This window comes from Globicephala melas, chromosome 2 (assembly GCF_963455315.2).
Source record: "Globicephala melas chromosome 2, mGloMel1.2, whole genome shotgun sequence".
Lineage (NCBI taxonomy): Eukaryota > Metazoa > Chordata > Mammalia > Artiodactyla > Delphinidae > Globicephala > Globicephala melas.
In genome coordinates, this window is record NC_083315.2 from 62,485,086 (window position 1) to 62,510,786 (window position 25,701).

Below are 25,701 nucleotides of genomic sequence, written 5' to 3' on the forward strand. Positions count from 1 at the left end.
ATTTTTGATATTTAGTGTTGAGACCCATTATGGTAGATATTGAAATGATAAGCAGTTCTTTTTGTTTGAGCTATATTATGGTAAAAGGACAAGAAAGTTTAAGTAATCGAGAAAAAGATCATATATGTAGTAAATGATGGACTCGAGATTCAAACTCAAATATTGAAATTCAAATACCTGGACTCCAGGTATTTCTAACTAAGCTTTATTTATTTATTTTTTTAACCTGAGCTTTTGTTTTCCTTTTTTATTGAGGTAGCATTGGTTTATAACACTATATAAGTTTCATGTTTACAACATCATATTTCTACTTCTGTATACCCTACAGTGTGCTCACCACCAAAAATTTATTTTCTGTCACCATACAGTTGATCCCTTTTACCAATTTTGCCTTCCCCCCTGCCCCATCCCCTCTGGTATATAAAAAACTAATGAACAAACGAAAACAAAATAAATGACTAAACCAAACAAAAACAAACACGTAGATACAGAGAGCAGAATAATAAGCATGTGCTTTGAAGTATTGTCCTGTATTGCTTCACCATAATACTTAGGCTTCAGAGTCAGAAGTTCAGGGTTGTATTCCAACTCCCCTTAGCAAATCTCTTAATATCCTTGGTCCTCAGTTTTCTTGCATGCCAAAAGGAAATGATGATGATAAATTATAATGCTGTGTGCTGTATATCTTATGGTGGTTGTGAGCAGCAAATGAGCTAGTGGATATATAATTAAAACATGAATAGAGCAAAGGGGTTTTGTCTGGTCTGTTATTCTTCAAGCAAAATTTCATTGTGTGCACATCTTATTTTATAAAGACCATCTTTACCTGGTCAGTTGGTACCTCACATAAATGTAAGTATTACCCCAAGAAGAGAATGGCACCTCTTTGCTGTTACCCAAAAGCTTCTGGGGTTAAGCCACATGGCCAGAAATTACAGGGAGACAGACTTTGGCTCAATATAAGGAAGAACTTTCTAATCATTAGAGCTGATTAGCAACTGCTTCATAAAATAATAAAATTTCCCATTATAGTAATTATTTTGCATCATCTGTCAGGGTATTATTGTAGGTAGGAGATTGGACTGAACAATCTCTTAATTATCGCTTCAATTATGCTTTTATATTAGTTCTCCATAAAAATTTTTAATAAACCATAGTATTACTTTCCTTTCTTTATAAGTCAGTCAGTCAGTCCTATTATTAACTCCCCTTGTAAATGGACCAGCTTTGTCTGTATGCTTTAACACTCCAGAAGATGCAAAGGCATGAAATATTTTCCCTCTGTCATGTACCTACAAAGAGAGGTTGAAAATAAGTTAGTCTCATTTAGGAAGAACTGTTTTGGGAATCACTTTGAGTATTTTTCCTCTAAAAATATTTTGTTCTGTGGGGAATACATTACATGAAATATATCCTTAGTGGTGTTCCTGCTTCATTCAGTGTGTTTGTAGTGCTTTAGATGCATGAGTTGGAAGTTAGAAGTCTTATTTAATCTTGTCTTTGCTATCTACTGGCTGTTCACGTTTTATAAACTAGATTCTAAAGGATGCAGTGTGGAATTTAGAAAGGAGGAATGGTGTAAGCAAAGTTAAGAGTGTTATCAGTCTTTTCTATAGTACTTAGTGTGATCTGCTGACAGCAGCACTGGCTGCACCTTGAAGGTTGTTATAAGTACAGAGTCTCATACTTCCACCCCAGATTTCTTTTTCTTTTTTGTTTTTATGTCCGCACGGCATGCAGGATCTTAGTTCCCTGACCAGGGATCAAACCCGTGTCCCCTGCACTGGAAATGCAGAGTGTTAACCACTGGACCGCCAGGGAAGTCCTACACCCCGGATTTCTTGAATCAGAATCTGCATTTTAACAAACTGAAGTTAAGATCAGAGCATTCATTTAAGACAGCATTTTATCAATTTTGCCTGTTCATAAGAATTACCTGGGGAAACTTCTAAATAGTACTGATGTACTATTACATCAGTTACACTGGTCTAGCATCAGTTCAGTAGAATCACAGGAGATGGGGTACAGGCATTGGTATTTTTGAAAGCTCCCAGAGGTACTTCTTATATGCAAAGAAACACTACTCTAAGGCTGCCTCTGCAGGTAGCCTTTGGGGAACACTAGCTGAAGAGCTTTGAAATGCACAGTGTCCGCTCTGACTCTGTTCCAAGCCCTTTTGCTTGGTTATGTAGTATGTATCCACAAATGTTTGTTGAATGCAGGACATGTGGAGAGTTTTTCTTTCCATCTTTCCTTGTTTGGAATAAAAATTGTTCTCATATCTGTCCTTCCTTTCAAAATTTCTTTTCTCCATTCAAAAGTAAGAGAAAAGCAAATCATAAGCTTTTTGATTACTCAGAGGATTAGAAGGTAAATAAACCTTTACCTAGAGACAATGAGGTGAGCATCCTTCCTGAAAAGAAGCATTCTGCTGTGGAGTAGTGAGGGGTAAGTTTGCAGAGGTTGGGTTGGTCTAGGCTTAGGAGCTTGGATTCCAGTTTTCCAGAGTAGGAGAGGCACACAATTAACACTATTGTAGGAAAATTTATTTTGATAGTTCCATTTGGTGACATGAAACAAAGTAAAATTAGAATCGCTGAGGCTACTGTAGAGGCTGTTGCGGTACTCTCTGAAATTGTTTAAGAGTTGTAACCCATTCTAGAATGGCTGAGAGTTCTGGATAGGAGAGGAAGAGCCTAGATAGTTGAGATATTTTGAGGATGGGATAGTATTTGAATGCAAAAGCAGGCCTAGTTGTCTAGGAAAATGGCAGTGTTGGCAACATAAAAAAGTAGGTAACATTTATGTCATCCCTATAGGATGTCAGCTAGTGTTAGGTGTTTTTAACTAGTGTTTAATTCTACTAGCACTGTGTTACCTCATTTTACTCATTTTATGTATTAACAAACCAGTTCTTAAAGAAGGTTGTACCTAGCTTGCCCAAGGTCAAGGACAGAATTGGTAATCTAAGCAATGACTGTCTGATATCAAAGATCATTCTCAGGAGATGGAAACAACCTAAGTGTCCATCATCGGATGAATGAATAAAGAAGATGTGGCACATATATACAATGGAATATTACTCAGCCATAAAAAGAAACGAAATTGAGTTATTTGTAGTGAGGTGGATGGACCTAGAGTCTGTCATACAGAGTGAAGTGAGTCAGAAAGAGAAAGACAAATACCGTATGCTAACACATATATATGGAATCTAAGAAAAAAAAAAGTCATGAGGAACCTAGGGGTAAGATGGGAATAAAGACACAGACCTACTAGAGAATGGACTTGGGGATATGGGGAGGGGGAGGGGTGAGCTGTGACAGGTGAGAGAGTGGCATTGACATGTGTACACTACCAAATGTAAAATAGATAGCTAGTGGGAAGCAGCCGCACAGCACAGGGAGATCAGCTCGGTGCTTTGTGACCACCTAGAGGGGTGGGATGGGGAGGGTGGGAGGGAGGGAGACGCAAGAGGAAAGAGATATGGGAACGTATGTATATGTATAACTGATTCACTTTGTTATAAAGCAGAAACTAACACACCATTGTAAAGCAATTATACTCCAATAAAGATGTAAAAAAAAAAAAAAAGATCATTCTCCTTCCTGATTCCAATACGTACTATGTAATTAACCATTTTTGTTTTAATTTTAGAATCATTTTTACACATTAGATATCATATTCAGCATCTTTACAATCTCATGTCACATTATTTTTCATTATTTCAGCTACTGTTAAATAAAACTATTCTCTGAAAGATACTTGCCATATCCTTTTTATTTGTCAGTGATTATTTTCTGTATTTGAAACTCCTACCCAACCTTTAACATCTAGCTCATAATTAATTGTCTCCTTTATCCTCTGTGAACTTTTCCATTGTTCCCAACTAGAGATTTCTTTCTCTTCTGAAGTTTTATATGCCTGTACCATTATGTAGTTACTTCTTAATATTATTTGACTGATTCCCAGATATGAAATGCTCATCAGTGAGTATAAACCCATTGATGTATATTTGAAATAATAATAGATATAATATAAAGCTATACGCTAACTGGTATAGGTAAGAAAATTACTACTTGATTCATACATGAAGAAAAAACAAAAAATGACAGTGATTTAAAGGACCTGTCCAAATTGAGAGATCATTCCCTTACTGCAAGTTCTTGACCCCAAACAACATATGATTTAGTTTTTATTATTCTTTGGCTTTTATGGTAGTGCAGTACACTGTGACGTAAGCTAAATATCCAAAGACTTGAGTTAATTTCTCACTTCTGCCACTTGCAAAGTGTGAGTTAGGCAAATCACAACTTTTGAGCTCTCAACTGCAAAACAGGAATACCAATTCTTGTTTTACTCATTTTTCAGCTTGTTATGAGAACTTATTTAATGAAAACTCTCAGTAAGTTGCTAAATGTGTTAGATGGAAATGTAATTAAAATGTATTTTAAAAAAACTACTGTATTAGCTGCTGCATCTTTCTTTAGTGTTTTTGTTTTTATTTTTAATTCAGCTTTCCACAGGCTACAAATCAGACACTGCTGGACAAATTTAAGCATCAACATGAAGAGAATTCTTACATTGAATTTCCAGCTGTGATGGAGCCTGCTTTTATCATAAAGCATTATGCCGGGAAAGTGAAATATGGGATAAAGGTGAGTAAATTTATCACTGAATATGCCTTTAGGGCAGAGGAGTGTTCTTAACTATATCACCATCCCTGTCACACTACCCTCTTTGTAGTTGGTCAGTACAGTGGGAGATAGTTTAAGGATACTACTAAAATTCATACTCTACTTTACAGTATTCTGCTGTCATTAGAAGATGGTTTTGTTTGTTTCCTCCTGCAGCTAAAATTGATGTCAGCCCATTCTGTATGTAATAGTCTATTTATTTATATTCTATTTTTTATTTTCTAATTTTTTAAAATATAATTTTTATTTTAAATTTAATTTCTATTTTATACTGGGGTATAGTTGACTTACAATGTTATGTTTCAATTGTACAGCAGGTGTACAGGTGTACAGCAAAATGGTTCCCATATAGGTTATTACATAATTGTAATAGCCTTTTTAGATCTGAAAGAATAGTTACCATCAGTAAGTCTTAAATCCACTAGTTTATCTATGTAGTTGGTTGAATTTTTCTCTTCTCTACATCCATTAGGCCTGACAAAGTTCATGTCATCATGTACCATTGAGTATTTGTGAGCTTGTACTCCTAATGATTATGTTGAAACTCTTTTTTTTTACACAGCAGGTTCTTATTAGTCATCCATTTTATACACATCAGTGTATACATGTCAATCACAATTGCCCAATTCATCACACCCCCACCCCCACACCTCCACGGCTTTCCCCCCTTGGTGTCCACACGTTTGTTCTCTACATCTGTGTCTCAGTTTCTGCCCTGAAAACCGGTTCATCTGTACCATTTTTCTAGGTTCCACATACATGCGTTAATATACGATATTTGTTTTTCTCTTTCTGAATTACTTCACTCTGTATGACAGTCTCTAGATCCATCCACAACTCAACAAATTGACCCAATTTCATTCCTTTTTATGGCTGAGTAATATTCCATTGTATATATGTACCACATCTTTATCCATTTGTCGTTTGATGGGCATTTTGGTTGCTTCTATGACCTGACTGTTGTAAATAGTGCTGCAGTGAACGTTGGGGTCCATGTGTCTTTTATTTTTTTATTTTTTGCGGTACGCGGGCCTCTCACCACTGTGGCCTCTCCTACTGCAGAGCAGAGGCTCCGGGCGTGCAGGCTCAGCGGCCATGGCGCACGGGCCCAGCTGCTCCACGGCATGTGGGATCCTCCCGGACTGGGGCACGACCCTGTGTCCCCTGCATCGGCAGGCAGACTCTCAACCACTGCACCACCGGGAAGCCTGCATGTGTCTATTTGAATTATGGTTTTCTCTGGGTATATGCCCAGTAGTGGGATTGCTGGATCATATGGTAATTCTATTTTTAGTTTTTTAAGGAACCTCCATACTGTTCTCCATAGTGGCTGTATCAGTTTACATTCCCACCAACAGGGCAAGAGGGTTCCCTTTTCTCCACACCCTCTCCAGCATTTGCTGTTTGCAGATTTTCTGATGATGCCCATTCTAACCGGTGTGAGGTGATACCTCGTTGTAGCTTTGATTTGCATTTCTCTAATAATTAGTGATGTTGAGCAGCTTTTCATGTGTTTCTTGGCCATCTGTATGTCTTCTTTGGAGAAACATCTATTTAGGTCTTCTGCCCATTTTTGGATTGGGTTGTTTGTTTTTTTAATATTGAGCTACATGAGCTGTTTTTATATTTTCGAAATTAATCCTTTGTCCGTTGATCCGTTTGCAAATATTTTCTCCCATTCTGAGGGTTGTCTTTTCGTCTTGTTTATGGTTTCCTTTGCAGTGCAAAAGCATTGAAGTTTCATTACATCCCATTTGTTTACTTTTGTTTTTATTTCCATTACTCTAGGAGGTGGATCAAAAAAGATCTTGCTGTGATTTATGTCAAAGAGTGTTCTTCCTATGTTTTCCTCTAAGAGTTTTATTGTGTCCGGTCTTTCATTTAGGTCTCTAATCCATTTTGAGTTTATTTTTGTGCATGGTGTTAGGGAGTGTTCTAATTTCATTCTTTTACATGTAGCTGTCCAGTTTTCCCAACACCACTTATTGAAGAGACTGTCTTTTCTCCATTGTATATCCTTGCCTCCTTTGTCATAGGTTACTTGACCATAGGTGCGTGGGTTTATCTCTGGGCTTTCTATCTTGTTCCATTGATCTATGTTTCTGTTTTTGTGCCAGTACCATATTGTCTTGATTACTGTAGCTTTGTAGTATATTCTGAAGTCAGGGAGTCTGATTCCTCCAGCTCCGCTTTTTTCCCTCAAGACTGCTTTGGCTATTTGGGGTCTTTTGTGTCTCCATACAAATTTTAAGATTTTTTGTTCTGGTTCCATAAAAAATGCCATTGGTAATTTGATAGGGATTGCATTGAATCTGTAGATAGCTTTTGGTAGTATAGTTATTTCCACAATATTGACTCTTCCAATCCAAGAACATGGTATATCTCTCCATCTGTTGGTATCATCTTTAATTTCTTTCATCAGTGTCTTATAGTTTTCGACATGGTCCTTTGTCTTATAGTGTCTTATATATAGTGTCTTATAGTTTTCTACAGGTCCTTTGTCTCTCTAGGTAGGTTTATTCCTAGGTATTTTATTCTTTCTGTTGCAGTGGTAAATGGGAGTGTTTCCTTAATTTCTCTTTCAGATTTTTCATCATTAGTGTATAGGAATGCAAGAGATTTCTGTGCATTAATTTTGTATCCTGCAACTTTACAAATTCATTGATTAGCTGTAGCAGTTTTCTGGTGGCATCTTTAGGATTCTCTATGTATGGTATCATGTCACCTGCAAACAGTGACAGTTTTACTTCTTCTTTTCCAATTTGAATTCCTTTTATTTCTGTTTCTTCTCTGATTGCCGTGGCTAGGACTTCCAAAACTATGTTGAATAATAGTGGTGAGAGTGGACATCCTTGTCTTGTTGCAGATCTTAGAGGAAATGCTTTCAGTTTTCACCATTGAGAATGATGGTTGCTGTGGGTTTGTCATATATGGCCTTTATTATGTTGAGGTATGTTCCCTCAGTGCCCACTTTCTGGAGAGTTTTTATCATAAATGGGTGTTTCATTTTGTCAGAAGCTTTTTCTGCATCTGTTGAGATGATCATATGGTTTTTATTCTTCAGTTTGTTAATATGGTGTGTCACGTTGATTGATTTGCGTATAGTGAAGAATCCTTGCATCCCTGGGATAAATCCCACTTGATCATGGTGTATGATCCTTTTAATGTGTTGTTGGATTCTGTTTGCCAGTATTTTGTTGAGGATTTTTGCATCTCTATTCATCAGTGATATTGGTCTGTAATTTTCTTTTTTTGTAGTATCTTTGTCTGGTTTTGGTATCAGGGTGATGGTGGCCTCATAGAGTGAGTTTGCAGTTTTTTGCAGATTCCTCTGCAATTTTTGGGAAGAGTTTGAGAAGGATGGGTGTTAGCTCTTCTGTAAATGTTTGATAGAATTCACCTGTGAAGCCATCTCATCCTGGACTTTTGTTTGTTGGAAGATTTTAAATCACAGTTTCAATTTCATTACTTGTGATTGGTCTGTTCATATTTTCTATTTCTTCCTTTTTCAGTCTTGGAAGGTTATACCTTTCTAAGAATTTGTCCATTTCTTCCAGGTTGTCCATTTTATTGGCATAGAGTGGCTTGTAGTAGTCTCTTAGGATGCTTTGTATTTCTGCGGTGTCTGTTGTAATTTCTCCTTTTTCATTTCTAATTTTTTTTTTTTTTTTTTGCGGTACTTGGGCCTCTCACTGTTGTGGCCTCTCCCGTTGCGGAGCACAGGCTCCGGACACGCAGGCTCAGCGTCCTTGGCTCACAGGCCCAGCTGCTCTGCGGCATGTGGGATCTTCCTTTACCGGGGGACGAGCCTGTGTCCCCTGCATCGGCAGGCGGACTGTCAACCACTGCGCCACCAGGGAAGCCCTACTCACCAAGTTTTAATCCTTCCATCTGGGTGTGGTTATAGTCAAATGCCTAGACTATGCATATCAGTCTGGGACCTTCTTCCAGGAGTGTTAAGCTTCTTGCCCTCCCTATCTTTCTGTGGGTATTTAAACGCCTTTTCTTCTGTTCTGTCATCGCCAACCCCTATTGACAGGTGGTTTTAACTGTCTATTTACAGTCCTTAGGTAATCTTATCCAGCTTTAAAAATCTGTATGCTGATGATATCCAAATGCATTTTCTGAAATCTCTGTAAGAATCTAGACAAATGTATCCATCTGCCTACTTGATGTCTGTATGCAGACATAGTATACTCGTTATAAGTGGCTGAGTTTGAACCTCTGTTCTTCCAGTTACTGTGTGATAGGAGCCAAGATAGTTAACCTTTCTATGACTCACTTTCCTCATCTATAAAATAGGAATAATAATATCATCTACCTCAAGGAGTTGTTAAGGTGATGAAATGAACTTATTAATGAGACAACACATGTAAAATGCTTAGAAGTGTGCCATACACTTAGAAACCTCTCAATAAATGTTACTCGCTATTATCGTTATTCTCAGCATCTCAAGCTTCACTTGGTCAAAACTTACCTCATAATCCTCATTTTCTATCCCTATACCTTCTCTTTCTCTAGTCATCTCCATATCAGTATATGGTACCTCTATCCACTTTGTTGCTCAAACCCAAAATATAGGTGTTAACCTAATTTCCTCATTCACTCACCATGCCCTAATCCACCAAGTCCTTTGTCCTTACCTCTAAAACATATCCCATATATGATAACCATTTTCCTTTTCCACTAACTAGTACCATCAATGTAGTCCAAGTCACTTTCAGTTCTTCTGGAATACTGCAATAGCTGGCCTACCTTTTCCATCTTTGTACAGTTCATTCCCTCTGCAGCAACCAGTGATGTTTATAAAACACCAGTTAGCTCATGTCATTATCCTTCCAGTGGCTTTTCTTTACACTTGAATAAAACCCAAACTCCTAGTTCAGGCTTACATAGCCTACATAGCCTATTTATTTGTTTATTCTTCTACCACTCTCACCCTTGCCAAGAATGCTCCAGCCTCTGGTCTTACTGGTTTTCTCCGAACTTGTTCAACTCCTTGCCACCTATAGGTAGTAGGTGTTCCCTTTGAAATGCTGTTCCTGGTCTTCTCATTTCTGGCTCCTTTTTGTTATTCAACTCTCTTGTCATTTTATGTGATAGTTCTGTAGAGAGTCTTTCCCTGACCAGTGTTTAACAAGCTGCAATAAGATTGTGGAATGCTTATTCTAATTTAAATTAATTTTTGAATTAAATAGTTTTAGGGTCAGATGGGACTTTGTAGAGGATATCTATCTGGTCCCTTTAGCTGCCTAAAACAGAAGTCACTTCTATAGCCTTATTCAACCACTGTTCATATATGTCACCCATTATCTTCTTGGTTTAATAATTTTTTCAAAAGTGACACTGGTACTTTTTTCATGTAGGATTTCCGGGAAAAAAATACAGATCATATGCGCCCTGACATTGTCGCTCTTCTGAGAAGTAGCAAGAATGCATTTATCTCTGGGATGATTGGAATTGATCCTGTAGCTGTTTTCCGTTGGGCAGTTCTCCGGGCTTTTTTCAGAGCTGTTATTGCTTTCAGGGAAGCTGGGAAAAGACACATTCAGAGAAAAACTGGTAAGCAGTAGACATCAGTATTCTACCATGCTTCTGTTTGTTTTCTTACCCTGCCCTAACATCATGTTTCAGATCTAATGAGTTCTGGTGAGTGTATGTGTGTGTATATATATGTTGGTACATTTTTATTAATAAATACTGATAGGAATAATGAGTGTAAAGCACCTAGTATTTTTTAGGCATTCAGACATTGGTATGATTTTTAAACAAAAAGTGAAATTATTATTTAATTATATAGAAGTTAATATTGATATTTTTCTCTGTTTTCTTCTTAAGTCATAGTTTTTACTACAAATGAAACATAATGTGGAAGCGTAAGTCAGGAGGCAGAAAAATTAGGATGGAGGTAGTATAGTATAGTGGGGTAACCCAACTTCAGTAATCAGTTGTCATCTCTTCTCTTGACTGATTTTGTGACTGTTAGCTGTTTTTCTTGGAGTGTAATACTGCCTTCAATATTATGAGGGTAAAATCAGATAATACATGTAAAGTATCTGTTTATGAGGTGTTAATTTTCTTTTCCTCTTACACTTAAGTCAGTTAGCTGGATTTTACTTTAAAAGTTAGGAATGGATAAAACAGGATACTTTGTTTGTGTGTCTCCTCCTTAAATCATAAAATATTCTCATTTTACATTCTGTGGGAGGAGCATCTCTAAAGCACTTGCTACCTACTTGAAATGACACTGTTGCTTGCTGTAGCTCTAGCCTTAGATAGACCATTGCTGCATAGTGAGGATATTCTAATACATATGTAATTATTTAAAATAATTTTTTTTGCCAAGAAGCTTCAGCAGAAGTGCAGGAGGACACATTTTGTGCTTTCAGAACTCCTAGACTTACTCATAGGGCTTTTGGGCATGTGCACTAGCAGTAAAACTTTAAATTCAGCTTTTATGTATTTTAACTGAATAAAATACTTGAGAGATTGTATTTCTAAAATGAGAGGCAAAACTAATTGAATTTCATTTCTGTACTTCAGATTATAACGTGTGCAAACTGGCCTTTGTGGAGAGAACTATAGTTTTTTTTGTAAATAAAAGGAGTATCTTAAAACTGCTTTGCCTTTGCCAAAATTATTTCTAAGAGGCTATCTTTGCAAAAGCTTGAAAAAAATTTAAATTGAGGTATAATGGACATATAACATTATATTAGTTTCAGGTATATAACATAATGATTCAATATTTGTGTGTACTGCAAAATGGTACCATCCATTACTATACAAAATTACAAAACTTTTTCTTGTGATGAGAACTTTTACAATTTAATCTCTTGGCAACTTTAACATATGTACAGTACTGCAATATTATTGACTACAGTTACCAGCAAAAAGCTTTAAGGAAAAGTTTTTTCTTTTAAGATGCATTCTTATTTATTACAGTGGTCTTTATCAATTATGAAAATTTTGAAAATTGATACATATCCTGCTAAGACGTAACTGACTAAGATAAGAAACTTTTCTTATGTTTACTGTTGAATACATTGCATTCTGTAAAAGTTATTCACATTGAATGTTACTTTGGCATTTAAAATATTATTTGTGAAAGCTGGTTCTATGTATATTAGTATTAATTAGGACAAAGACATGCAGTGCTACTAATGATCAACAACTGAAATTATCTTTGATAATTTCTAGATTCTTCTTGTTTTCTAATCTAGTTTTGCCTTCTGGCCAGCATAGAGCTTCCACATAATAAACTCTTTTTGAAAACGCTTTTATACTAGGATATAACATGTATACAGAAAAGTGCACAGAACAAAACATATAGCTCACTGAATTATCACAAAGTGAAAACACCCCTGGAACTATCTTCTAGGTTAGGAAAGAGAATATTACCAACATGCTAGAAGTCCCCCTTGCATAAACTTTTAAAATTTCACTTTTTATCAAGAAAAAGAAAAATGATAGTTCATTTGCATTTTGAGGCAGTGACTGAGCAGGTTTGTTACAGAGAATAATTGTATTACAGCATATTAGTGTCAGTGCCAAAATTTAGCATTTTTCCTCCCTCTGCACCACTTACCACCTGCTGTTTTCTGGTGATAACGGATAAACGGATATTATAAAATTAGAACATTGTAGTATTGCGAAACAAAAACTAACAGAGTAACTGTGAAAATGAACTAAGTAGTAGATGCAGAACTCTTATAATGACCATAAGTAGTATGTAAACATATCAACATGAAACAGGGATTGGAGATTATTTAAGCAGAAGTAGAATATATGAAAGGCAGAAGGTAACCCAGTTCAGATCTTGAATGAGAGTAAGAAGAGGTCAAAGATAATATTTCTAATGAAGAAAGAAGATGTAGACTGCAGAAGTGCAATATATTTTCACTTCCTTTAAGAAATAAGATATTTCACTGGACTCTTAGCTGATTGTCAACAAATACCTTGATGGTGAACCAAAAAAATATTTTTCTTCATCAAGCCAACTGAGCACAAATGAGAATATCAAATTTAAATCTACTTTTGACTGTTATTTTTTCTTTTTTATAGACTTTCAAATTAGACGGCACAGTGCCATTTTAAGGTCTTTAAATAAAAATTAATTCAACTTATTCCTTTTAAGAATAAATTTGTTATAGCTGTGGTATGTTATAGCTGGGGCAGGTTATCAGGAAATCATAAAATGTTCTTAGTAGAGTCATATAAATAGGCAGTCTGAGTGAAGGTACATGTTGGCCCTGCTGGGAGGTGGAATTAAAAATGGTAATGATTTTTCTGGTCAGCAGTGAGGTATTGGAGTACACGTATTCCAGTGGTAGCATCCACCTTGCCTCTGTTTTACTCCTCCTGAATAAGAAAGAGCCTGGACTAGAAAGTACAGGGGAGATCATAACTTGACCATGAATTATACAGTGTGCAGATGTGAGTGCAGTGATGCTTATTTTGTTCTTTTGGAGTTACATAAAAGTATAGCCAAAGAGGAATTTTAATCCATCTAAAAAGACTAGGCAGAGACAGTGAATTCAGCTGTGGCATTGGCATAAGAGGCAAGAACGAGGGGCTTCCCTGGTGGTGCAGTGGTTAAGAATCCACCTGCCAGTGCAGGGGACACGGGTTTGATCCCTGGTCCGGGAAGATCCCACATACTGCAGAGCAGCTAAGCCCATGCACCACAACTACTGAGCCTGCGAGCCGCAACTACTGAACCCCATGCGCCTAGAGCCCATGCTCTGCAACAAGAGAAGCAACTGCAATGAGAAGCCTGCGCACCACAATGAAGAGTAGCCCCCGCTCACCACAACTAGAGAAAGCCTGCGCGAAGCAACAAAGACCCAATGCAGTCAAAAATAAATAAATAAATAAATTAAAAAAAAAAAAAAAAAAGAGGCAAGAGCAAGAGTCCAAAGTGTCATTCGGTTCCTTAATCTACAGGGAGAAAAGCTGAAGCCATTCATATAGTGTCTGCAGATAGAGAGCTTTAATGGTTCCCACATAAACTTTTCCTCTTCCCCATCCCACACAAAGGACTCCGTAACTCTAATGTGCTCCCATTTGTTTTTGCAAGTGGGAGAAGGATTCCAGTGACCATCTATTTCCAGAAATGACCCGGTACTAAAACTAATTTAGATATCACCTAAACAGGATCTAGGATCTCTATGCAGTACTCTATCCATAATTCTACCCAGTACTTAAGACAATTAAGAGCATTTTTGTTAACTAACAAAACCCTGACCATTATTTATAAATCAATTCTGTATCAGGCACTATGGTGTGGTGATTAAGAGTAAGGGTTTTAGATTAAATGTCAATGAAACAGTAGAGTAAGGACCTCTGAAAGTTCTCTCTTCCATAAGAGCAACAAGAACACTTGCAAAAATTGTCAGAATAACTTTGCTGGAGCTCCGTGAATTCATCAAAGGCCTTCAGTAATCTGGGAAGTATATATACAAGAAAAAAGGCTGAATATTGATAATGCCAGTGCACTTTGTAGTGTTTTAACTCGCACTACTCACCTCCCTCCCTTCCAAGCTCTACGGTAGCCTTGAAAATCAATCGCCTGGAAGCACAATGAAAATCAGCAGTGTGACAACCCCTGGAGGGAATAGAGGGGGGCTGGCACTCCTTCAAAGCCCCATTCGCAGAGAATATTCAACTTATTTGGTAGTTCCCTGGAAGACCCCACTTACAAGGCTATCTTTTAACCTGACTTGGAGCTTGCCCAGTATGAATAACCTTTTACCTAGGGCTTTTGTCCAAAACAATCAGAAGCAGTTGTTGAACACTGCAACTCTCTGATGCAGTAGATAACAGCTGGGGCAAAGACTAACCAAAACATTTGAAAGGAAAAGCTGGAGAATGAGGTTTCCATAACGGCTATGAAAAGTTCCCATATATTCATGGGAATCTAGATAGCTATGCACATGCATAGGACTGTATACGTGCCCAGGGCTATGCATATGCTCAGTAAAGACCTGAGGATATCCTGATTTCTTACCTCAGGATAACCTTCAGATTCTGTGCAAACAGGGCAAGGCTAAGTTGTAAACTTCCTAGCTGAGTGTTGAAGGTATGCACCAACATACACACTCAGTGACCCTTGACAAAAACTGGGAGAATTAGTGGTTTCAGGCATGTAAAGATATCTGCCTTCAATCAGTAGCTGACATTTAAGCTTACTGAGCAGAGATTTCCATGGTCACCTGTGACAAACTTTACAGAATTAGTTCAGGAAAGTCCTAAACAAATAGAAGCAACTGTAAGAAACAGCAACAACAGCAAATCCTGGGAAGAGAATTTTCAGAGTTGCCATGTTATATACTACCCCTGAAAAAATCCAGACATTGATATTACTAGACAAAGTCTTTAAACTATTTTAAATATATTTAAAGACTTAAAGGTAACTATATCTGAAGAACAAAAGGAAAGTAAGAGAACAATGTCTCACCAAATGGAGAATATCAATTTTATACATACACACACACACACACACATCAATTTTGAAGTGGAAAAAAATGTACAATAACTGAAATGAGAAATTCAGTAGAAGAGTTCAGCAGCAGGTTTGCATAAGCAGAAGCCAGAATCGGGTGAACATGAAGACAGATCAGTTGAGATGATCTGGCTAAGGAACAGGAATAATAAAGAATGAAGAAAAATAAACAGAGCTTCTAGACTTATGGGACACCATGAGGTATATAAACTTCTGAGAGTCCAGAAGGAAAGGAGGGAAAGGGAAAGAAAGAATATTTCAAGAAATAATGGCCAACACCTCCTCAAATTTGATGAGAAATTAATATACACATCCACACACACACAAAAAAAATTAATATACACATCTAGCAAGCTCAGCAAACTGCAAGGTGGGTGAATTCAAAGAGATTCAAACTTAGATATATCGTAATTAAACTCTCTAGAGGTAAAGAGAGAATATTGAAAGCAGCAAGAGAAAAATGATTCATCATGCACCAAGTATCCTCAGTAAGATTAAAAGTTGTTTCATCATTAGAAAGCATTGAGGCTAGAGGACAGCAACTTGGCATACTCAAAGTGCTGAAAGAAAAAAACACTGTCAATCAAGAATTCTGTATTCACTAAAACTATCCTTCAAGATGAAATTATGACATTCCCAGATAAACAGATCCTGAGTGACTGTTACTAGCTGCCCCACAAGAAATATTAAAGGGAGTTCTTCTGGCTGAAATGAAAGGACACTAGACAGTAGCTTGAAAGCACATGAAAGCACATGAAATAATAAAGAGCACCATTAAAGACAGCTATAGAGTTAAATATAAAAGATAGTAAAAATGTATTTTTTACATTTTGTAACTTTTTTTTCCTCCAATCTGATTTAAAAGACAACTGTGAAAAAGCAATAATTATAAATCTCTCTTGGAGGGCATGCCATTTTAAAGATGTAATTTGCATGACAATAACAGCATAAAGAAGGAGGAAGGGAATGAAGCTATATAGGAGGAAAGTTTTTATATACTATTGAAATTAAGTAGCTTTTAATCTAGATTAGATTGTTGTAAGTTAAGATGCTAATTTTAATTCCCTTGGCACCTGTTAAGAAAATAACTAAAAAATAATATAGTAAAAGAAATGACCAAAATATTAAAATAGTATACTAGAAAACATCTATTCGACACAAAAGAAGAGAGTAATGAAAGAAAAGAGGAACAAAAATAATATGTCTTACGGTATATGTGGAAACTAAATAACACACTTCTTAATAACCAATGGGACAAAGAAGAAATCACAAGGGAAATTAGAAAATAATTTGAAATGAATAGAAGAAAATATACACCCATATCTTATGGGATACAGCTAAAACAGTGCTTAGAGGGAAATTTATTTCTCCTTTAGAGAAATTTATCTCTATTAAAAAAGAAAGAATATCTCAAATCAATAACTTAATGCCCCACCTTAAGATTCTAGGGAAAAAGGCAAAACTAAACCCAAAGCAAGCAGTAGGAAGGACATAATAAAAAGTAGGTCTGAAATAAATAAAATAGAGAAGAAAACAATAAAGAAAATAAATAAAACTGAAAGGTACTTCTTTAAAAAGGTAAACGAAATTGACAAACCTTGAGGTAAACAGACCAAGAAGAGGAGAGAGGAGATTCAGATTACTAATTTGGGGAAAGAAAGGGGGGTGTTGCTGCTGAACTGATGGAAATAAAAAGGATTATCATACTATTAACAGTTGTATGTCAACAAATTAGAACCTAGTGGAAATGGAAAAATTCCTAGAAATATGCTAACAGCCTGTACTGACTCCAGAAGAAATAGAAAGTCTGAAAAGGCCTGCTACAAGAAAAGAGATTGAATTAGTTATGAAAAAAATCTTCCCACAAACCAAGGAACAGTGAATTCACTGATAAGTTTTATCAAATACTTAATGAAGAATTAACACCAATCCTTTATAAACTCTTCCAAAAACATAGACAATAAGGGAATACTTTCATTCTCAATCTGTGAGGCCAGTATTACCAGCATACCAGATAAGACATCACAAAAATGAAAACCACAAACCAATATCCCTCAACAAAAATCCTCAACAAAATCCTTGCAGACTGAGTCCAGCAATATGTAAAAAGTATTTTACACCATTATCTAGTGGAATATACCCAGGAATGCAAGATTGGTTCACCTTAGAAAACTCAAATCAATGTAATACACCACATTGATAGACTAAAGAGCAAAGATCAGATCATCACCTCAATAGACACAGAAGAGGCACTTGACAGACGTGAATACCTTTTCATATTTTTCATCATAAAAATGCTGAACAAATTAGCAATAGAAGGGGACTTCCTCAGTCTGATAAGGGGACCTGTGAAAAACCCAAAGGTTGTATCATTCTTGATGGTGAATGACTGAATACTTTTCCCTTAAGATCAGAAACAAGACAGGATATCTGTTTTCACCTCTTCTATTTAACATTGTCCTGGAAATCCTGGTAAGAGTAATCAGGCAAGAGAAAGAAATAAAAGACATCCAAATTGGAAAGGAAGAAACCATTTTGTTTGTAGATGACATATTTTATGTAAAATTTCTTAAGGAATCTACAAAAAAGTCTACTAGATATAAAAAATGAGCTCAAGTTGCAAGACACAACGTCAACATGCAAAATTGGTTGTATTTCTAGACATTAACAGTAAACGACGTGAAAACAAAATTAAGTTCGTGCTTCAGTTACAAGAGCACCAACAAGTATAAAATTCTTACTGATAAATTTAACAAAAGAATTGCAAGACTTGTTCACTGAAACTACAAAATATTGTTGAAAAAGCTTAAAGAATACTGCAGTAAATGGATAGATATTCTATGTTTATGCATTGGAAGGCATAGTTAAGATGGCAATACTGGATCTACAGATTCAGCATAGTCCTGTCAAAACCACAGCTACCTTTATGCGGATATTGACAAGCTAATCCTAAAATTGATATGTAAAGGAATCCAGAAATGCAAGAAGGACAAAAATTGGAAGATTCACACTGCCCAGTTTGGATTAGGCAGTGAATTCTTAGGTATGACAGGATTAGGTATAAAGCACAAGCGACCAAAGAAAAAATGGATAAATTAGACTTCATCAAAATTAAAAACTTTTGTGCCTCAAAGGATACTATTATTTTTAATTAATTTATTTATTTTTGGCTGCGCTGGGTCTTCGTTGCTGTGCCCGGGCTTTCTCTAGTTGCGGCGAGCGGGGGCTACTCTTTGTTGCAGTGAGCGGGCCTCTCAATGCGGTGGCTTCTTTTGTTGCAGAGCACGGGCTCTAGGGCTCACGGGCTTCAGTAGTTGCGGTGCAAGGGCTCAGTAGTTGTGGCTTGCGGGCTCCAGAGTGCAGGCTCAGTAGTTGTGGCGCATGGGCCTAGTTGCTCCACGGCATGTGGGATCTTCCCAGACCAGGGCTCGAACCCGTGTCCCCTGCACCGGCAGGCGGATTCCCAACCACTGCACCACCAGGGAAGCCCTCAAAGGATACTATTAAGAGAGTGAAGGGACTTCCCTGGTGGCGCAGTGGATAAGACCACGCTCCCAATGCAGGGGGCCAGAGTTTGATCCCTGTTCAGGAAACTAGATCCCACGTGCATGCCACAACTAAGGAGCTGGAGAGCCGCAACTAAGGAGCCTGTGAGCCGCAACTGAGGAGCCCACATGCTGCAACTAAGGAGCTGGCGAGCCGCAACTAAGGAGCCCACAAGCTGCAACTAAGGAGGCTGCCTGCTGCAACTAAGACCCGGTGCAACCAAATAAATAAATATTTTAAAAAAAGTGAAATGACAACTCACAGAATGATAGAAGATATTTATAAATCACGTATCTAATAAGGAACTGGTATCTAGAATATATACAATTCTTGCAATTCAGTAGTAAAAAACTAATAACCCAATTAAAAAATGGGCAAAGGATGTTGAAAGACATTTCTCCAAAGAAGATATGCAAATGGTCAATAAAAAGCATGAAAAGATGGTCAATATAATTTGTCATTAGGGAATTGCAAATTGAAACCACAGTAAGGTACAACTTCACATCTACTAGGATGGCTACAATAAAATAGACAGGTAATAACAAATGTTGGTAATAAGGATGTGGAGAAATTGGAAACCTCACATGCTGCTGGTGAAAACTTAAAATGGTGCAGCCACTTTGTAAAACAGCCTGGTAGTTACATTTTACCCAGCAGTTCCACTGTTAGGTAGATACTTAAAAGAATTGAAAGCAGGTGTTCAAACAAAAACTTGTACTTGATGTTCTTAGCAACATATTCATAATAGCCAAAAGGTAGAAACGACTCAAATGTTTATCAGCAGATGACTGGATAAACAAAATGTGGTATATCCATACAATGGAATACTATTCTGTCACGTAAATGAATGAGGTACTAGTACATGCTATAACGTGGGTGAACCTTGAAAGCATTTTGTGAAATGAAAGCATAAGACACAAAAGGCCACATACTGTATGATTTCATTTATATGAATTTTCTAGAATAGGCAAATCTGTTGAGAAAGAATGTAGATTAGTGTTTGCTCAGGGCAGACAGGGAGATAACAAGGGGCGTGATAGTTTAAAAGTACAGAGTTTCTCCCTAAGGACTCCACACAAAAACTACTAGATTTAATGAATGAATTCAGCAAAGTAGCAGGATACAAGAGTAACATTCAGAAATCAGTTGTATTTCTTTTTTTTTTTTAATAAATTTATTTATTTATTTATGGCTGTGTTGGGTCTTCGTTTCTGTGCGAGGGCTTTCTCTAGTTGCGGCGAGTGGGGGCCACTCTTCATTGTGGTGCGCGGGCCTCTCACTGTCGTGGCCTCTCTTGTTGCAGAGCACAGGCTCCAGAAGCGCAGGCTCAGCAGTTGTGGCTCACGGGCCCAGTTGCTCCATGGCGTGTGGGATCTTCCCAGACCAGGGCTCAAACCCGTGTCCCCTGCATTGGCAGGCAGATTCTCAACCACTGCACCACCAGGGAAGCCCCATCAGTTGTATTTCTTTACACTAACCATGAAATATCAGAAAGGGAATGTAAAAAAAAAACAAAAAAACTGGGACTTCCCTGGTGGTGCAGTGGTTAAGAATCTGCCTGCGATTGCAGGGGACATGGGTTTAAGCCCTGGTCTGGGGAGATCCCACATGCCACGGAGCAACTAAGGCCGTGTGCCACAACTACTGAGCCTGTGCTCTAGTGCCCGCGAGCCACAACTACTGAGCCCTTGTGCCACAACTACTGAAGCCCACACACCTAGAGCCTGTGCTCCACAACAAGAGAAGCCACCGCAATGAGAAGCCTGCACACCACAACAAAGAGTAGCTCCACTCTCCACAACTGGAGAAAGCCCGTGTGCAACAACGAAGACCCAATGCAACCAAAACTAACTAACTAACTAAATAAATAAATTTATTTTAAAAAACCCAAAAAACCTTTTAAAATTACACCAAAAGAAAAGTATCTAGGAATAAACCTGACCAAGGAGGTGAAAGACTTACACACTGAGAACTATAAAACATTAATAACGGAAGTAAAAGAGGATTCAAAGAAATGGAAAGATATCCCATGCTCTTGGATTGGAAGAATTAATACAGGTAAATGGCAATACTACCCAAAGCAATCTACAGATACAGTGAGATCCTGTCAAATTATGCATGACATTTTTCACAGAACTAGAACAAATTCCAAAAATTTATATGGAACCATGAAAGACCCAGAATTGCTAGAGCAATCCTGAGGAAAAAAAAAAAGCAGGAGGACTTCCCTGGTGGCATAGTGATTAAGAATCCATCTGCCAGTGCAGGGGACACAGGTTCAAGTCCTGGTCTGGGAAGATCCCATATGCTGCAGAGCAACTAAGCCCGTGTGCCACAACTACTGATCCTGCACTCTAGAGCCCATGAGCCACAGCTGCTGAGCCCACGTGCCACAACTACTGGGGCCCGCGCACCTCTAGCCTGTGCTCTGCAGCAAAGACAAGGCACCGCAATGAGAGGCCCATGCACTTCAGCAAAGGGTGGACCCCATTCACTGCAACTAGAGAAAGCCCATGCACAGCAATGAAGACACATGCAGACAAAACTAAATATAAATTAATTAATTAATTTAAAAAAAAAAAAGCAAGAGGCATAACTCTCCCAGACTTCAGACAATACCACAGAGTTACAGTAATCAAAACAACGTGGTATTGGTACAAAAACAGGCATATGGATCAATGGTACAGAATAGAGAGCCCAGAAATAAACCCATACACCTATGGTCAATTAATCTTCAACAAAGGAGGCAAGAATATAAAATGGGAAAAAGACAGTCTCTTCAGCAAGTGGTGCTGGGAGAGTTGGACAGCTGCATGTAAATCAGTAAAGTTAGAACACACCCTCACACCATGCACAAAAATAAACTCAAAATGTCTTAAAGACTTAAACATAAGACATGACAGTATAAAACTCCTAGAAGAGAGCAAAGGCAAAACATTCTCTGACATAAATCATACCAATGTTTTCTTAGGTCAGTCTCCCAAGGCAATAGAAATAAAAACAAAAACAAACAAATGAGACCTAATCAAACTTACAAGCTTTTGCACAGCAAAGGAAACCATAAAAAAAAAAAAAAAAGACAACCAATGGAATGGGAGAAAATATTTGCAAATGATGCAACAGGCAAAGGCTTAATATCCAAAGTATACAAACAGCTCATACAGCTCAACAACAACAGAACAACAACCCACTTGAAATATGGGCAAAAGGGCTTCCCTGCTGGCGCAGTGGTTGAGAGTCCGCCTGCCGATGTAGGGGACATGGGTTCTTGCCCCGGTCCGGGAAGATCCCACATGCCACGGAGTGGCTGGGCCCGTGAGCCATGGCTGCTGAGCCTGCGCATCCAGAGCCTGTGCTCTGTAACAGGAGAGGCCACAACAGTGAGAGGCCCGCGTACCGCAAAAAAAAAAAAAAAAAAAAATGGGCAGAAGACCTTAATAGACATTTCTCCAAAGAAGACATACAGATAGCCAGTAGGCACATGAAAAGATGTTCAACATCACTAATTATTACAGAAATGCAAATCAAAACTACAATGAGGTACCACCTCACACTGGTCAGAATGGTCATCATTAAAACGTCTACGAATAACAGTGCAGGAGAGAGTGTGGAGAAAAGGGAACCCTCCTACACTGTTGGTGGGGATGTAAGTTGTTACAGCCACTATGGAAAACAGTATGGAGGTTCCTCAGAAAACTAAAAATAGAATTACCATGTGATCCAGCAGTTCCACTCCTGGGATCATTACTTGATTGACTTTGGGAGGGGTAGGGGTGGTATTTACAGGAAGGGAATGAAATAACTTGCTGAGGTGATGGAAATGTCCTATATCTTGATTGAGGATTATATGATATAACTATTTGTTTAAGCTCATCAAACTGTATACTTGAGATTAGTGGAGTTTACTGTATGTGAAATATACCTTTAAAAAAATGGCCCTAAGGCCTGGGAGCTGGCATTATAGAAACTATTACAGGATCAGAGACATGGCTTCAGGTTTGAATGACACAGTGGAGCTGGGATTGAACCCCTGTTTTATATGGTGTAGGACCTTCAAAGAGCTTGAACTCTTCTGTCACTGAAAAGATAATTGTAAAACTCTGTCTGTTGGCCTTGCCTAGAAGAACAAGAATCATATCAGTATGTGTTAGGGCTTAGATAAATTTTGAAAAAACAGTTGCCTAAAAAAATTAGTGCCCCATATCTTCTTCACCATGCGAGAGAATTTATACTGTTTGTTTGGCGCATAATCTCAAACTAAGAAATTATCAAAACTAGGCTAGGAACTTAGCATAAGCAAACACTAAATAAACCTCTTTTAAGAGTTTGAGACTCCACTGAAAATGTACTTATAAAACCATCCTAGGAAACCAAACCACCTTGACAGGGAGTTAGTACACACAACAGAGAGGAGTATCACTTTAAGGTTTGGAAATAGTATTATAGTCCATAAAGCAGTGTTTAAAATTGTTAAAGAGTTAAAAGAAGGCATAGAAAGCAGAATGAAAGAACAGAAGTTAAAAAAAAACAAACAAACCCTAAGTTGTAGGTACGATGATGAGACACAAAACAGTCGGTGAGACACAAAACAGTCACAGATATAAAATTACCCATATCCAAATCGCATTGCCACAATTTATTTAGATAAAATAGAAAATTGAGTACAGAGGCTGTAGTCAAGTTGAGTGAGTTTTAATTTAAGATTACATAATAATTTACTATATTTAATATTCTGAACTCTTATATAAAACACTTTAATACCATAATCTTCTTAAATTATTTCTGACTAACAATATATCATTAGCTATTGAAGGGCCTGAAAGTCTGTTGATAACTTTCAAAAATTACAATTTGGATGGAGTATGAGTAGAACTCACCAGGTGGTTTTTTCCTCAAATGGTCCCCCTCAACTGATGGTTTACCCTAACCCCTAGCCCCCCACCCTGTTACTAACCAAGTGCAGCCTCATCTGAGCCTATGCATTCCTTCCCCCACCCAAGAGTCCTATGAAGGAGGGGATTATTGAGAATAGAATATTTTTATTGAGGTATCTTTTGACTAAGAAATGATGGTAACTTGGTAATACTTGTCTCTTCTTGAAACATTGAACATGTACAGTTACGGACTCTCTGTACTGGTTAAATGAGATAGTGTTTTATTAGCTTACTTCTTAATTATAGGATACAAAATGTTTTTTTTAATTTTACAAAAGCCTGATATATCTATCTATATTTATATCAGATATCTGTTTCTATATCTATCTATCTGTAATCTGATGTTACGGTATCATGAGATTCTGTATCTTTAACTAAAACGTGGATGCCTATTCTCTGGATGTAGATATTCAGTTTAAGGAATTATAGCTTGGTTAAACCATGCAAACCTCCTTGAATTACTGTGCTTCTGTTTAACTTCTAAAATGATTCTGCCTTGAGAACTATTCATAGATAGTATCTTATTCCTAATTATACAGTAAATATGTACTAATGGAACTTTAGTTCATAATTATGTGTTGCTTAATTTGCCTCCATCTATTGTTAAACTATTCATTTTTGTTGTTGTTGTTGTTATTTTTTTTTGTGGTACGCGGGCCTCTCACTGTTGTGGCCTCTCCCGTTGCGGAGCACAGGCTCCGGACGCGCAGGCTCAGCGGCCATGGCTCACGGGCCCAGCCGCTCCGCAGTATGTGGGATCTTCCCGGACCGGGGCACGAACCCGTGTCCCCTGCATCGGCAGGCGGACTCTCAACCACTGCGCCACCAGGGAAGCCTTCACTTTTATTTTTTAAAGGCAAACTTACATACATTTGAACTTCATGTCCTAACTCTAGAGATGTTCTTGTGTAAATGATACTTGACTCCTCCCAAACCTGGAAAACCTGAATTCTCTTTTAAATCCATTTATTCCTAATATTTATGGTACAATCTTCCTTCCCTCTTTACTGCTCGAGTGTCTCACTGTTTCAGTAGCACTAATCTGGGGCTTTGGTCCTTACTTGAATGTGCTCTCGTTCCTTTCCTCCCAATAGTTGATTGTGACAGATTTTCCAGCTTTGTTTTCACATTTATAAGTACAGAAGTGCTGCTGTGTTTTCCTGCTCTATAGTGCTTTTCTTCCTACTCTTTCAACATTGACACACTTGGAATTCCTACAAGTGTGATTAATTGCGAGATTTGTGAACGTTTAACTTTTGGTAAATTGTTTTGGGTATATTTCTCTTTGGAGTTCCATCAGAAACAATGTTTCTTGCATTGTTGCCACCTCTATGCTAATTATATTTCAGACCTGATAAAAATGAGTCCATTAAAAAAAAGACACCATACAATTGTTTTTGAAATTTCCCTGGTATTTTAAATTAAAAATTTTTAGTATGATGTTAACTCACAACACTTTGAGTACCGATAAAGGATACTTTTGAATACCTGAACAGGACCTTTATTTTTTCCTATTGTTTTTGTGTAATTTCCTCAAATTAATTGGAAAAATTATTCACATTTAACCCCAATTATTTGATACATTTTTATTTACTCTTAAGATAGTTGGCAGCATTATCCTTGATTCTCTATTGGTTTGGGCTTATATAATGTCTTTTTCTTTTCTCCATTTTTTGTTTTTCTTTTGCTTCCTAAGGACATGATGATACAGCGCCATGTGCAGTTTTGAAAAGTATGGATAGTATTAGCTTTCTCCAACACCCAGTCCACCAGAGGAGCTTAGAGATTCTGCAGAGGTGCAAGGAAGAGAAGTACAGTAAGGCTGCAAATCCTGATAAATAAACTCCGTGTCATCACATCCATTTGGAAATGGAAACCAGGAGCATTCTACACCTGGGTGGGATGTAAATAGCTTAGGCAATGTGACTTTATAATCCTTTGACCAGTGAGTCTCAGGATACTTCCATTGAGACTTTCATTCTTTTTTTTTGAAAAAGTTGATATACCTGTTGTTTTAACTTGGATG

At 37.5% G+C, this 25,701-nt stretch overlaps 1 protein-coding gene across 8 annotated transcripts in view; it reads left to right on the forward strand.

Annotated features, from left to right (window-relative positions):
• Nucleotides 1–25,701, forward strand: part of MYO9A (myosin IXA) — a 269,375-nt gene that overhangs the window by 98,476 nt on the left and 145,198 nt on the right. For 7 of the 8 annotated variants that reach the window (XM_030875073.2, XM_030875076.2, XM_030875075.2 and 4 more), the window contains exons 13-15: nucleotides 4,514–4,655; nucleotides 10,061–10,256; nucleotides 25,372–25,491. In XM_030875073.2, coding sequence (XP_030730933.1) covers nucleotides 4,514–4,655; nucleotides 10,061–10,256; nucleotides 25,372–25,491 — 458 coding nt within the window. The remainder of the gene's footprint in view (nucleotides 1–4,513; nucleotides 4,656–10,060; nucleotides 10,257–25,371; nucleotides 25,492–25,701) is intronic. The other variant, XM_030875078.2, reaches the window with a different exon arrangement.